This window comes from Arvicola amphibius, chromosome 12, assembly GCF_903992535.2.
Source record: "Arvicola amphibius chromosome 12, mArvAmp1.2, whole genome shotgun sequence".
Taxonomy (NCBI): Eukaryota; Metazoa; Chordata; class Mammalia; order Rodentia; family Cricetidae; genus Arvicola; species Arvicola amphibius.
Genome location: NC_052058.2, coordinates 19,324,383 through 19,338,779, shown reverse-complemented (window position 1 = coordinate 19,338,779; position 14,397 = coordinate 19,324,383). Strand labels below are relative to the sequence as shown.

The 14,397-nt window shown below is 40.4% G+C and overlaps 1 protein-coding gene across 4 annotated transcripts in view; it reads right to left on the bottom strand.

Moving 5' to 3' along the window:
* Rgs7 (regulator of G protein signaling 7) overlaps positions 1–14,397 on the bottom strand; it is a 270,718-nt gene that overhangs the window by 175,903 nt on the left and 80,418 nt on the right. For all 4 annotated transcript variants that reach the window (XM_038349251.1, XM_038349249.1, XM_038349250.1 and 1 more), the window contains one exon: positions 9,952–10,048. In XM_038349251.1, coding sequence (XP_038205179.1) covers positions 9,952–10,048 — 97 coding nt within the window. The remainder of the gene's footprint in view (positions 1–9,951; positions 10,049–14,397) is intronic.

Below are 14,397 nucleotides of genomic sequence, written 5' to 3'. Positions count from 1 at the left end.
GACTCACTAAGGGTCCCAAGCAGGACTTGACTTTACAGTCTCTAACCTGAATGTCAAGTATTGCAATCACATATGTGTGCATGCCACCATTCTCTATTCTTGCTATCATTTTCAAATTGAGAACCAGTTAAATTTTGGTGTGATGTAAGAAAAGCTTAATCCTTCATAAAAGCCATGCTCCCCAAGTCCATTTGAATTTTGTTTCTTTTCACGTGAACCTGCACAGCTACCCACATGACAGGTTTAAGCCTACATCAATCACCTCTCTGTAACAATGATATTTATGCAAGCCTTAGAAAGTAAGGGAAAAGAAACATAGTTATCACATTTAAAATCAACTATTTTAAAAGCTCCTATACTGCCTAGTTTCCTATGCATGGCTTAAATCAAGTCAACTAAAAAACTGGGTACACAGAAGGAGGACTGAAATAAAAATGACTAATTACTCTGTGTTCAATAATACATACTAAACCAGATTCTACTTTTTGGGGGGTATTGTAGGAAGTTTCTTGGCTTCCTTAGTTAATCAAATTAGCTGAATGGCAGTATAGAGCTCTGGGGAGGAAATTGTTGGAATGGACATAGAAAGTTAAAGATGCCTTTCTGAACCCTAAGAGCTACCAGAGTCTGGGGATATAAGACAGCGGTGGTACAGCATCTGCTCAGTATGTGCAAAACACTGAACTCGTTTTTTAAAAAAATATTTATTTATGTATTATGTATACAATATTCTGTCTGTGTGTCTGCCTGCAGGCCAGAAGAGGGCATCGGATCTCATTTCAGATGGTTGTGAGCCACCATGTAGCTGCTGGGAACTCAGGACCTTTGGAGGAGCAAGCAATGCTCTTAACCGCTGAGCCATCTCTCCAGCCCCTGAACTTGCTTTTAGAGATAGTTGCGACTCTAGCTCGGTGGTAGAGAGAGCCCTTGTCTCACATGTGTGAAGCCTTAGGTTCAGTGTCTAACACACCCTCTCCCCCCAGAAAACAAAAAATTGTATGAGACTCTTAGAGAAGATTGTTGTCCAGCAATTTTTTTCTTTCTCATTGGTGGCAAGGCATCTGCAAGGCAGTGTGTTAAATGTGAACGTTTCAGATAACGAAGCAAAGTAGCAATAAAAAAGTGCTTAGAGAAGCGGCTCCCTAAGCAGGTCTGTGACACAGAACCTCCAGAAACTAATTAATGAAGGACTATATAAAAGTCAGAGAGGCCAGCTAGGGATCTCTATTCACTGTGCCCTGTTTTCTTCTCCATTGACAGTGCTTGTTAATCTAGAGCAGGCACCTGTCTTTTGGACTCCCCTGAATCTGTTCAGTAATTTCATCTGTAAACCTCTTAGGTGACTTGCTTTGCAGGGACCTTTTGTTTAGTAACCGTCATCGGGCAGTCTCACAAACTCTTATGATCTCAAGGGTCGTTCCTTAAGCATTGATACATGCAAATTTAGTGGAAACTTATAGACTCTGCAGTGAACTGAGAACTCTGTTTTATATCCTGCCACCGTTCTTTGTGGAAACAGAATAACTTCCAAGTCAACCTACAGAAGGCAATGGAAGTCTTCCAACCGTGAAGCTTGTTGTCTAGTTCTATAGAGGAACAGAATTTTTGAATGTCAAGGGCATGAGACATTGACAGAGCATTAGCTCAGCAAACATGTTTCTTCTGAAGCTAGGTTAATCTAAAGGCGATGGGACGGTGGGTGGTGGATGTCTCTACAAATATTGTCAGAGGTTTGGTCAAGTCTTGACTTTAAGCTTCTACTTCATGAGTACACCAATAATGTCTCTTTTATATTCTTACACTGCACAGATCCTCACCCTTTTGAAGAAAGTGGAGAGTTGTTACTTCATGTGAGGACGGGTTACTTTTGACACTCAAATGGTTGCAGTCCTGATACTAAGTGCTATAGCACAAGGCAAGCTGGGATTGCATGTCATGTCATTAGGAGATCTTTATCCTTCTGTGTTCCTGATGCTTCAAGTGAACTCGGGTGAGCAATACTCTCTACCAGAACATGGAAGGTGTCCCAGATGAACCATATTTGCTCTTCACACGTGTTCCTGTTCCACCGAGGTACATCCTCTGACTTTCTCACCTTGTTTTTACTTTACTTGCTCCAAGACAGATCCTCCTCTACTCCTGGGTTATAATACATATGCTCATAAATCCCCTTAGTTGCAAACCTATGTGTCTTACATTTTGTTAAACATTGCCCCCTGATTATTCCAGGAGAGACCAACATTATACATTATCTTCCTCTATCACTTCCATTTAAAAAATGTGTCTGAGGGCATTGGCATCCTGAGGTGTTGATTCTAATTGTCTAAATATGGGTATAACTGTTGACAGTATCCCCTCTCTGAATTCACTGGCCTTATTGCCCAACCCTTTCCTGTTGTTGAGCTATCATGAAGCCCTTTATAAATTCCTGAAGCCTTTTATTCATCATTTTTTTAAAAAAAATTTCACTGCCTTGTCTTAAATTTCTGCTCCAATTTTAGCCACAAACCCATTTCCTTTTTTAGACAAGCTGATATTCTCTAGCCCTCTTTTCAAGAGAAACCCAATTTTAAGCATCAATAATGCTATTTCCCTGGTTCAAACAGAGCTGAGGGTATATGAGAGTCGTGAAACAATTGTGTAGCGTGCTGAAGATGTTGTCCTTGGTCCACAGAACCATGGAGAAAGGGGTCGGGTCCCCGTTAGGTTGACCAGTGGGTGGCTCAGACCCATGGCTGTATGGGCGGCATGAAACGGACTCCATGGTTATAGAAGAATAAAAGTTATAAAGTTGGGAGATGTTTTGGGAGATGTGGGATGGGAGAAAACCAGGAAGAGATGGGGCAAAAAAAGTGAGAACAAATGATGGAAACGCATTGAAGGTTTGTATAAAACTATCAAGAAATAGATTTAAACAAATCTATTATATTAAAATGTTAATTTCTTCTTTTTCTTCAGAACAAGCTTCTAAGTTCTTGGAGTTGCAGCTCCTGTCTTCTGCCTTCTCCTCTTAACTCATGCCCCTGCACTCCCCAAACACAGCATCCTTTCACAAAGGTTGCTGAAGAGTTATGTGTGCACTTTCAGGCATCTGTCCTGATATAGAAGCTTCCCTTCCATTTGAATGAGTCTAATGCACACTTTAGAAAAACTCTAAGCTGTCACCTTTACCAGCCAATACCATTGATCCAGGATTCCTGGCAAGATTCTACATATTTCAGGTTATGTGAAACATACTATGAAAAAAAAAAGCTTCAAGTATTTTTATTTACTAAAATATCATTGAAAAAAATCAAACTATTCCTTTACAAGAAGTCCTTTTTAAAGCTAAATAATTTTTATATGTTGTCAAAGCCACACAAACATGAAAGTGTAGACAATTTCTAAATCAACATCAAAGCAAATATTCTCACTAAAAATTATAATGATTGTGGAGCCAGCTAGCAAATATCTAATGAACACCTCTTATGCTGGATGCTGACTTTGAATCTGGGATGACAGGAGTGAGCATATGGAGTCTTCCCGTAGTGTACATGATTGTCAAGAGGCATTACCAACTGCTACCGTGAATGACTTTATAATACTACATGGAATAAAGTCCTCAGAGAGGAAAGAGCATGGTGTTAGGAGAAGACGCAAGAAACGAAAACCAGTGTGGACAGGAGAGATGATTTCTCAACAGAACAAATGGAGGAAGAGCAGGAAGTGTTTCAGATGGAAAGGATATCCTGGGTCCAATTGGACAATGGCTTCTCAGGCTAGAAAAAAAAAAGAGAGCACTATGACATGAGGTCCAGGAGATTTGAAAATACCAGTATATTTTCATATGCCTGTGGAGAAAGAGAAGACGGCATGCAAAGAGGAGGTAGAACTTAATTCTGAGGGGCGAAAAACATATTTCAGACTAGAGTCACACTAGAGCAAATGGTCATGAACAAAGTATTTTATAGCTATTCTAATAACCCCTGATGGCAGTGTAGACTCAAGGAGAAGAGGTTATAGGAGAGACGGTAATGAGAACATTCATATAATAATCTTTATAATGACAAAAATGAGAACAGGATGAAGATAAAACAATTAATCTCATTTTGGACATGTTGAATTTGAGGGCTTCTTTGAGATATTCAAGTAGAAGTATTGTATTAGAAGCTAAATTGAATGGAGGTCAAAGAAAAACTTGAATTACACAAATGCTTTAGCATAGACTTCATAATGAAGGCCATGAGCACACGTGGCATTACCCTGCGACAGGAAGCAGAGGGGGAATTCCACCACCATGTCACAGCTTCTCTTACTCTGGGATCATTTGCACAAGGGCAGCCAGCCCGGGAGAGGCTAGGCACTGGGCTCCCCGGCTCTAAGCCAGTCTTTCTTTCCCCTTCACTAATTCTCTGAATTGTGCATGTGTAAGGAGAGGAATCTGCAAGAAACCTTTAGGCCTAACCCGCAAGCTTCAGAGATGACGAAACTAGAGGGGCTTAGCCAAGGTCGTGGTGACCAAGAGAAGAAACAAAGACCAGGGTCGTTTTATAAGCACTCTGGAAGATTTCCACCTGGGGGTGGGGGACTGGAGGCTGGAGGCTGGACTGAAATATCTAAGGCGCTCAGAGACATGTCTTTGTCATGCTGAAAACAATGACTGTTTTGCCCAAAAGAATACTCAAGGCAGAGGGCAGAATGGCATACAAGACAGAAATGGACTAAAGGCTGAACTTCCTAACTCTCCAAATCCTTTGCTATGAACCAAACTAATTATTTTGGATATCATAAGAAATAAATTAATGTATTTACAGTCCCTAACTACGTGGCACTTTTCTAAATTACTGATTAATATGTATGCCAAAGTCAACATGAAGATAAATCTCTATCATTAAAAACAAAGCAAAGAGAATGGTAGCCAGGCACCCTGTGGCAGCCCTGCAACCCCAGAACTCAGGAGGCTGAGGGGAGGAGATAGTAAAGAAGTTCGGCAATCCCAGCAGCACTCAGGAGGCTGAGGGGAGGCGATAGTGAGTATGAGACTACATAGTGAATGACATTGTGTCTCAAATAAATGAAAGCAGAATAGACCTCAGAGGCTTACTCAAATTCTATGAACACATTAGAATACTAACAAAGCAAATATTCCATTCATGGGTTCTAAGGACGATTAAGTATTGTAAACTTATTAGACCCTTAGACTCCAAAGCACCTGTGATTATATAAGCCAAAAATATACACTCAAATAATACTCAGTCTTCTTAGAATGCAATGTATTCTCTAAGAAAAAGCATAAAAATGTATTATTTCAACAACTTGTTAAGCAACAAAGTACCTCCTTTTGTTGTCAATTTTGATTCTTTCAAGTATGCATTAGCCAAGGTAAAATAGCACGGCTGTAAAATACTATTACAACAAATCTTTTTTTTGTTTTTTTTTTTTTTTTTTGGTTTTTCAAGACAGGATTTCTCTGCAGCTTTAGAGCCTGTCCTGGAACTAGCTCTTGTAGACCAGGCTGGCCTCGAACTCACAGAGATCCATCTGCCTCTGCCTCCTGAGTGCTGGGATTAAAGGCGTGCGCCACCACGGCCCGGCAACAAACAAATCTTTAAAATGTGAGATCAACCATCTCCTCTAGCATTCATAGCTTTTCTGCTGTGCTTGGAACGTGGGTCTCTATGGTGCTGACGTCCAGAGTCTAATAGGAAGCATTTTCACCTGATGACAGTGCCACGGACTGCCCCACCACAGATGTCAGATGTGACAAGAATGAACAACCGTAAGTCACAGGATATGAATTCTAGGGAAATTGTTTCCATGCAGAGTGGGACCTATGAAATTCGTTTAAAGAAAATGTCAGTAAGAGCTACAGATATGCCTTTAACTTTAGTTATCTTTTCCAATCTGCAGAAACATCGGTACAAATTTGAGTAAACATTTTAATAAAACATACTCAGTAATATTTGAGTTTCATTTTATATTGTAACGGAGAAGGTATGACCAAAGTCCAGAAAGATCACCCTACTTGAACTGGGAAGGATTTGAGGCAAAAATTACTCCCGGAAGCACAGCAGACACTTCTCAGCTACTGTCTCAGAATTCATCTCAGGTGTCTCCTATATATAACCTGAAACAATCACTATGCTCACATCCCAGGGCTCCTACATACCCAATTAAGGCAATAAAAGGCAGACGTGCTGGGGAGATGCTTATTGGGTAAAATGCTTGCTGCACAAGCATGGGAATCTGAGTGTGGTCCCTAGAAACCATGGAAAACATGCAGGCCTAGTGTAGGCTTGGAACCCTAATGCAAGAGAGATGGAGACAGAGAAATCCCAGGTGCTCACCAATACACCAACCCAGCCAGAATCTGGAGCTCCCGGTTCACGGAAAGATCTTGCCTCAAAAAAATAGCATGGGCAAGCAATTGAAGAAGACTCATGTGCACAAGTACACATACATATACACAGACAAAAACAACAATAGATGACAAGGGACTTGAGTAATTCTCAGTGGTAGTGCTCTGGAACTAGTATGTGCCAGGTCCTGGATTCAAGCGCCAGTACTACAAATATATATATAATATTTGAGGTCGCTCAGTCCTATAGTTCAGGAGGCTGAGGCAAGAGGGTCACTATGAGTTTCAGTCCAGTCTGGACTGCAGAGTGAGACTCTTTCCTCAATAAGTCAAAAAAATAAACAAGTCAAAAATAATAGATAAGTAATGAGTCATGTGAAAAAATATGAATAGAGTATTAAATTTACCAAAGAACTTCAAGACAAGAAAGAATAAAATGAAATTATAGTTGTGTTGTTTAAGAAAAAGAAGGGAGGGAAGTCACATTTATCTTCCAATATGTTATTTTCCCAGTAGTTTATTACAGGGTAAATTTATTTTTCTGTATTGTTCTAAGCAGCATAGAAACCATGAAGTGAACATTTTGAGTGCATTCTTTAAAAGATAAGAAAATAGCAAATTATCATGCTCACTTTGGGCCTTGGGACCTTGACAAACAAAGTTGTACTTTCATAACTAAGAATATATATATATATATATATATATATATATATATATATTTGTATGTATATGGCAGGATTCTTGTCAAATCAAATTGAATAGTACTAGCCTTTGGATAATTCTTTCTTCACAACTGACTTTTTAAATTTTAATTTTTATTGCCTTTTTAAAATCAGTATACAAAGTAATAGGCTTCATTGGACAAATGACTTTTCAAACTTCTACTAAAATGGTATACTTTAGTCTGTGATATCACCTCAGTGTTTAGTGTAATGTATTTTTTTTTCTAGTGCAATTAAAATATTAACCCTTAAAAAAAAAACCCTGTAAAGCAGCAGTTCTCAACCTGTGGGTCACAACCCAGGAATCATCTAAGACCCTCCTGCATATCAGATATTTACATTAATGACTCATAACAATAGAAAATTTATAGTTATGAAAACAATTTTATGTTTGGGGTCATCACAACATGAGGTACTGTGTTAAAGGGTCTCAGCATTAAGACGGTTGCAAACCAGTGCTGAGGAGTAGCTGAAATATAGTGCATGTTTGATCAGAATCTGTTCACTTGATCAAAATTTCTAGTGAGAAACATTGCTAATATGCAGTTAAGTTAACAGAAGACATCAATGTAGAACTTAACAGCTTGAAAATGCTGATGTTGCATCTCAGTCCTAACTAATCGGAATATCTACAATGTGTGTTTGGAAACTTGCATTCCCACAGGCTCTCCTTCATCTCCATCGATTGGGGATACACACATTCCAGATGAGCATTTGGTCCAGCCCAAGCAGACAATCCCTCTTTTATAACCATATTTACTTGTTCTTTTCATTCTCACTATGGTTTTGCACCCATAAGGCTGCTGGATCTACTGTATGAGCTATGGAAGAGTGCTCCTGTATCTGATGAGAAACCTAATGTGTGAAAAGCTTAAAATAAGAAAAAAAAAAAGAGTTAGTGTGCATGGGTACACAAAGGTTGATGTCTGATGGCGGAAAATTGGATGAAGAGAGGAAGACGAAGCACCCATAGGAACTGTACTCTGTGCCCCCAAGGATTAAGGTAAGAGCTACAAAGCTGCCAGGGACCAGGAATGCCCTTCCTCATTTTCTCTGCTTCTTTTCCACACTTGTTTTATTGTTCTCAATGTGCAGGCTTCCTGTCCTCTCTGCACAGGGCCATTACTCTGCCTGCAGGTCAATATCTCCTTCTGCCTTTTATGCCCCAAATGCAGGATGAATCCTAATCTCTCCCCCCTGTCTCGCTCCCTTTCCCTTTCTCCTCACCATTACTTCCACACTGCCTTTTAAGAAGCTTAACAGAATTCTCAGGGCTGAAGGGGTTAATAATTCAGGCTCTAGTTGATAGCCATATGTACCAAACTTATAGTGGTATTTCTGCAACTACAAAAAAAAAAATAATCAGTGAGCAACAAATACAATGTTGTAATTGGATCTGTACAGGGCCACTCCTGTCTTGACGAGATTAGAAGACCTGTCCAAAGATTCTCCCTTTGGTTTTAAAGCCACAGATACCAGAGGAGATATTTGTCTGAAACACCCCCCACCCCGACACACACACACACACAAACTCAAGTCTAAGTAAATTAGAGACCTCAACATAAAATCAACAACACTGAACCTCATAGAAGTGAAAGTAAGAAGCACACTTGAATGCTTTGGCACGGGAAACCACTTCCTAAATACAACCCCAGCAGTACAGACACTGAGAGAAACAATTAATAAATGGGACCTCCTGAAACTGGGAAGCCTCTGTAAATCAAAGGACGCAGTCAACAAGACAAAATGGCAGTCTACAGAATGGATAAAGATCTTACCAACCCCACATCCGAGAGAGGGCTGATCTCCAAAATATACAAAGAACTAAAAAAATTGATCATCAAAAGAACAAATAATCCAATAAAAAATGGGGTACAGACCTAAACAGAACTTTTCAACAGATGAATCTAAAATGACAGAAAGACACTTAAGGAAATGCTCAACATCTTTAGCATACCCATACATTATAACACATTATAATATTCCTCTCTCTCTCTTTCTCTCTCTCTCTCTCTCTCTCTCTCTCTCTCTCTCTCTCTCTCTCTCTCTCTCTCTCTCTCTCTCTCTCTCTCTCTCTCTCTCCTCTCTCTCTCTCTCTTCCCCCTTTGGTATCTTTCATTGTTGTCCATCTTTAACAGAGTCGATTACTGAATTTGAAGCTCATGGTTAGGTCAGACTGAATGGCCAACAAGGCTCAGGAATTTTTTTGTCTCTACTTCATTCCTCTCCCAACAAGGCAGGTGTTTCAGGCATACCCCACACCCAGTTTTTGACATGGGTTATGCAGAGCCAAATTTAGTATGTGAGATCAGGCCTGTACACCCAAAACCATCTCTCCAAACCTCTCATCACAGCATCCTACACAAACATTTAAAAGCTCTCTATCACCCCTGTTCATCAGAATTCCAGTCCTGTGGTTGGCTTTTAGAGACACAAATTCGAGCCACCACCACCCATGCTTGCTTCCCCACCTGTTGGCTGTGTCACTGCCCGGTTCTCAGCATGGTAAATGTGCGGGTGGTTCCTAGTGATCAGATCCTTCCTGGCTTCCCCAGGTCCGAGCAATACTGTGCTTCAAGACTCCTTCCCTGACTTCTGGGTTGTCTGCCACTCTCTCAACTTCCACATCTCATCTACATGGCATTGTTTCTCACATCACTATTTATTTTCATGTGGTTCTTTTCTCTTTTTTCATATGTGTTCATTCTGTCTTTCAAGGGACCTTGTATCGAGTTAGGACTCTTGGTTCACGTCATGTCTTACACTCATTTCCAGGTTCTAAACACCATGATGAAGGTGCCATGGCATCTTACTAGCTGCTGTTTAACAACACGCCAGAGGTTTATGAAATACACACTGAAGAAAGCAGAGCTGTGCTGGATGCACACTTACCAGAGAAGACACTAGGTATCTTGGAAAGGAAGCTTTTGACAGTGCGGATGGGAATTCCATTCTTTTCATCTTGCATGCGTGCTATGACATCTTCCATCTAAATGATAAAATAGAGAAAATGTTGAAAGTTGAATTTTGGAGGAAATTGCTGTTTCACAATTTTTAACTCTACCTTTGCCTAATGAAGAATAATTATACATTCTTGTCTTTCTATAATTTATTGCATTAATATTTTTAAGTTTTGCCAAAGAAAGTAGGAAAAGGGTAACAAGTGGGGAAAGAGACCATTTGGGGTGCATTGAACCAGTGATGAGGATTTTGTGCTTTAATATTGCAGGTTACATAGTCTTCGGCTTTAAAAAGTGGGAATATAGAAACCAGGTCAAAAAGCACTGTTGGCAGACTCACATCATCTCATCTTGGCTTAACTTGGTCCAAAAGCAAGTGGATGCCTGGGCAAGATCTGCATGGACTTTTCTTTAGCATGGGAGCTTCTACAGTTTGGGTTAATATTTGAGTTCAGTCTGCTTAGAAATGAAGGACAGCCTGGAAACCGCTGGCTCCTTCACTTGCTAGAGTGAGAACACACACACACACACACACACACACACGAGAGAGAGAAGTAAAGAGAGAGAGACAGAGAGACAAAGAGAGGGGGGAAAGAGAGAGACACACAGAGAGAGAGAGAGAGAGAGAGAGAGAGAGAGAGAGAGAGAGAGAGAGAGAGAGAGGAACCTTTCTGTCCAGTTGGAAGATTATACTGTGACATCTTTTCCTTCATCTTGTTCATTCACCCTCCTTTACATTGAAGTATTTTCACAATTCTAAAACTCTGTTCAACCCCAAGTCAGAGTGAGGAAGAATTGTGGGAGGCAGAGGGGATGAGAACAGCACAAAGAACATGGCCGGCCCACAGAATTAACTAACCAGGGCTCATAAGGCCTCATGAGAGAGACTGGATCAGTAATCAGGGAGCCTGTATGGGTCTGAGCTAGGTCTTTTGCATATATGTTATGGTGTGTAGCTTGACATTCTTGAGGGACTCCCAACATGAGAAAGAGGGGCTTTCTCTGACTCTTTTTGCAAGATCTTGGGATCCTTTTTCTCCTACTGGGTTGCTTCATCCAGCCTAGATATGAGGGGATGTGCCCAGTCTTACTGTAACTTGTTATGACATGTTTGGTTGATATTACTGGGAGGCCTTCTCTTTCCTGAAAAGAAATAAAGGAGACAGAGTGGATCTGAGGGAGCAGGAAAGTGTGGGGAGGAACTAGGAAGAAAGGAAGGGGGTTGGAGGCTGTAATATACTGCAGTCAGGATGCAATATATGAGAGAATAGTTAAAAAAAAAATTTGTCATCACTGAGCCTAAGGTGGAATTAGTTCTATAGTAAGCATCCAATCAAAGCCTCAGCATCTCTTCATGAGCTTCACACCTATGTGACATACATCCACACAAGGCTGCCCAAGCTGTAGTGTGTGACTGAAAGTCCATTCATTGAGCTACCCGTCCTGCAGTCAGTGGGCATCGTCCCTCAGTCAGACTCCCTATCAGGTACTGGGCTATGAAAATCCGTAAAATAGCATCCCTGCCCCCCCAAAAAAAGGCAAAGCCAGAAGTGAGCAGTGAAGTGAAATGAGTAAAGTTTGCAGTTTAGTTAGCTTCATAGCAGCATCAATTTCCCATCTCAGCAATTACGGCATGCTTATGTAAGAGGCTAACAGGAAGGGAAGCCAAGAATGGCCCGATGGGAAATCTCTGTGTTATTTTTGCATCTTTTCTGTAAGTCTAAAATTATTTCAAAGTAAAAAAGTTTAAAAGAAACCATACTCTATACTTTATATCAGTGAGTCACCTAAGTCCCACCACACAGTTTCAGAGTGGTTTTCAACTAAAAAAAAAAAAAAAAAATTCTAATTTGCTTGGATAAATGTTGTTTGACTTCTTAACATTCAAAATACCTGGGTGGGAAGGGTTTTCATGCACAAAGGGTCTAGATTTGACTCTCAACACTTGTGATTACAGTACTTTGAGCAAATTAAATAATTTCACTAAGACTTACTCTCCTTTTTCATAAAACATAAAGAACAATGTTTAGAGCCAATCCTTTAAAAATGTTGTCTGGGGGCCTGGTGTTGGGACTGGAATGGGATAAAATGAAGTCCAACGATACAGCGTACACAAGGCCTGGCAGACAGATAGGACAACCAACATTGGACTTGAAATGTTCTAAGTACTCCTGAGACTTAAGAATGTCTCTTCTCCATTTCAGCACATGCAGACACCCTTCGTTGTATCCTGCTGCCTGAAAACAGCCCAGTGTTAACTCCAGGGGAGCCAGGCTCATGGACACATCAGCCAGTAAGAAGTATGCAGAGACGGCAGAGCAAGCCCCCAGGTCCATTCCTCCTTTCCTGGCTGGAAGTCTACATACACCCCAGTCTGTTCCAGAGCAGCGGCTTCAGTGACTTCTCAAGTATGGTCAGAGAAGTGAGCTTCAGAACTATGACACACAGTGCACAAATAAGGGAGCTTAAGGTTGCTCTCCCTTGTCTATCCCTTTCTGCTTGATTGATGAGCTCAATCCAAACAGAAATGGAAGATATTTTTATTACTGGGTCTCCAAAATCCCTAACAGTAATCAAATACTCTACTTCAGTAATAAGGATAGCAGAGTATAGAAACATAAAATAGATATTCTGACTTTTTATTTAGTTACTGCTTGCCCTTGATTCACCTGATGCGATGCTCAGAAATGAAGAATAAGCTGCTTCGCCTGCCTCATATCAGCCTGTAAGCCCCTGTATTATCTGCTTAAAGGCTTAACCGGGCCGATTAGACAGCCACAGAGTCCCCTCTGCCTCCTCTGTGCTCGCCCAAGAATGTGGCATTGATGAATGTGGGTACAGAGAAATGAGCAAAGGGACTTTTCCCATGAAGTCACCTCTGTGTGGAGGGGCACTCTGGAGCAAGCTAGGAGGATGACAATTTAAAGTGATCTGTGTTGTGGCAGCTCACAGTCTTTGATTTTTTGCAAACCATCATTTCTTTCTTATCCTTTCTTGATTTGGGGTCTTGCTATGTAACCCAATTTGAGAGCCTTCCGCCTCCATTTGCTGGATGCTAGATCTGAAACATATTTTCTATAATGGGAAAAATTTTAACTATAATGTAAAAACTAGAATTTGCGTTCTAAATTGAGAATACAATTATGCAAAGTTGCTTATGTGCTTGAATATTTGTTTGGATATGATTTGTCCATAAATGTCACTACAGACTACATAAGCATTAACTAACAAATAAATAACAGCAGCGAAATCTAAAGCAAAGAAAAAGACACTAACCTGGTTCCTAAACCCTAAAGTGAACAACAAAAACTGCCTGTTAAAAGGTGGTGCACACTTTTAATCCTGGCACTCAGGGAACAGAGTGAGTTTGAGGCCAGCCTAGTCTACAAAGTTTGTTCCAGGACAGCGAGGACAAAGCAATTACACAGAAGAAACTCTGTCTCGGAGGGGGAGGGTGGGGTGCGGAAGAAAAGAAAAGCAAACCTGTCCTCTATCTTAGAATGTCAAATTGATGTCAGTCTTTAACGAAAGGTTAATTAATTACCTTAGAAACATTAGAAATATCAATGGATAAGAAAAGGAAAGCTAACCTCAGGCAACCCCAGTAGTAGAGGAAAGTGGACACCAAGAGAAATGAGAGATTGCAAAATTAATTCTAACATGTATTAAAAGTCTCCAGGACAATTAAGTTTAAGGCCAGGGGGATAAAAGAAAAAGAAAAAATTCACCCGTTTAGGAGTTCCATAAAACGATATAAGATACACATGCGTGCGGTATTCATATGGTGTGTACATGTGTATGCATACGTATATATATACACACACAGTATCATTGTTGTTTTTAAGAAATGGGTACTTATCAAACACCCACAAACCCAGACTCTCATGTCCCTCTTATGAAAGGACATCATCTTTGCACATGTCCTTGCCCCACCATTCTGGGCACATTATATACTCTTTCAGGTTCCTGATAATACCCAGCACAGTGAGTGCTGTGAGCAGTTACTCGGTTAGATCTGCTGAGTTAAAGCCAAAGGAACAAGTCTATGGATCAGTTTTAACTTGGATTTCCTATAGATGGTGTTTGCATTGGTTCCTCAAAGAGAGGGAATTTGATTAGAAAAATGTTAGGATATTTGTATATCTAAACCAAGAACCACGTGAACTAAAAATAGTTAGAAGAAACAAGGCTTCACCCATTTCTGACGGGTGAAAATGATGCTCTCAGATTTTCTTCTTTGGGAATTTCCCTCCTAGCCTGCAACTGCATTTCTTAGAGAAATTTCTTCCATGAATATGTTACATCAAGCTGGTGGCTGGGACTTTCTGCTTGTGTATGGGACTCCAGTTCACAGCTATATATAAAGTCTCAAGATAAA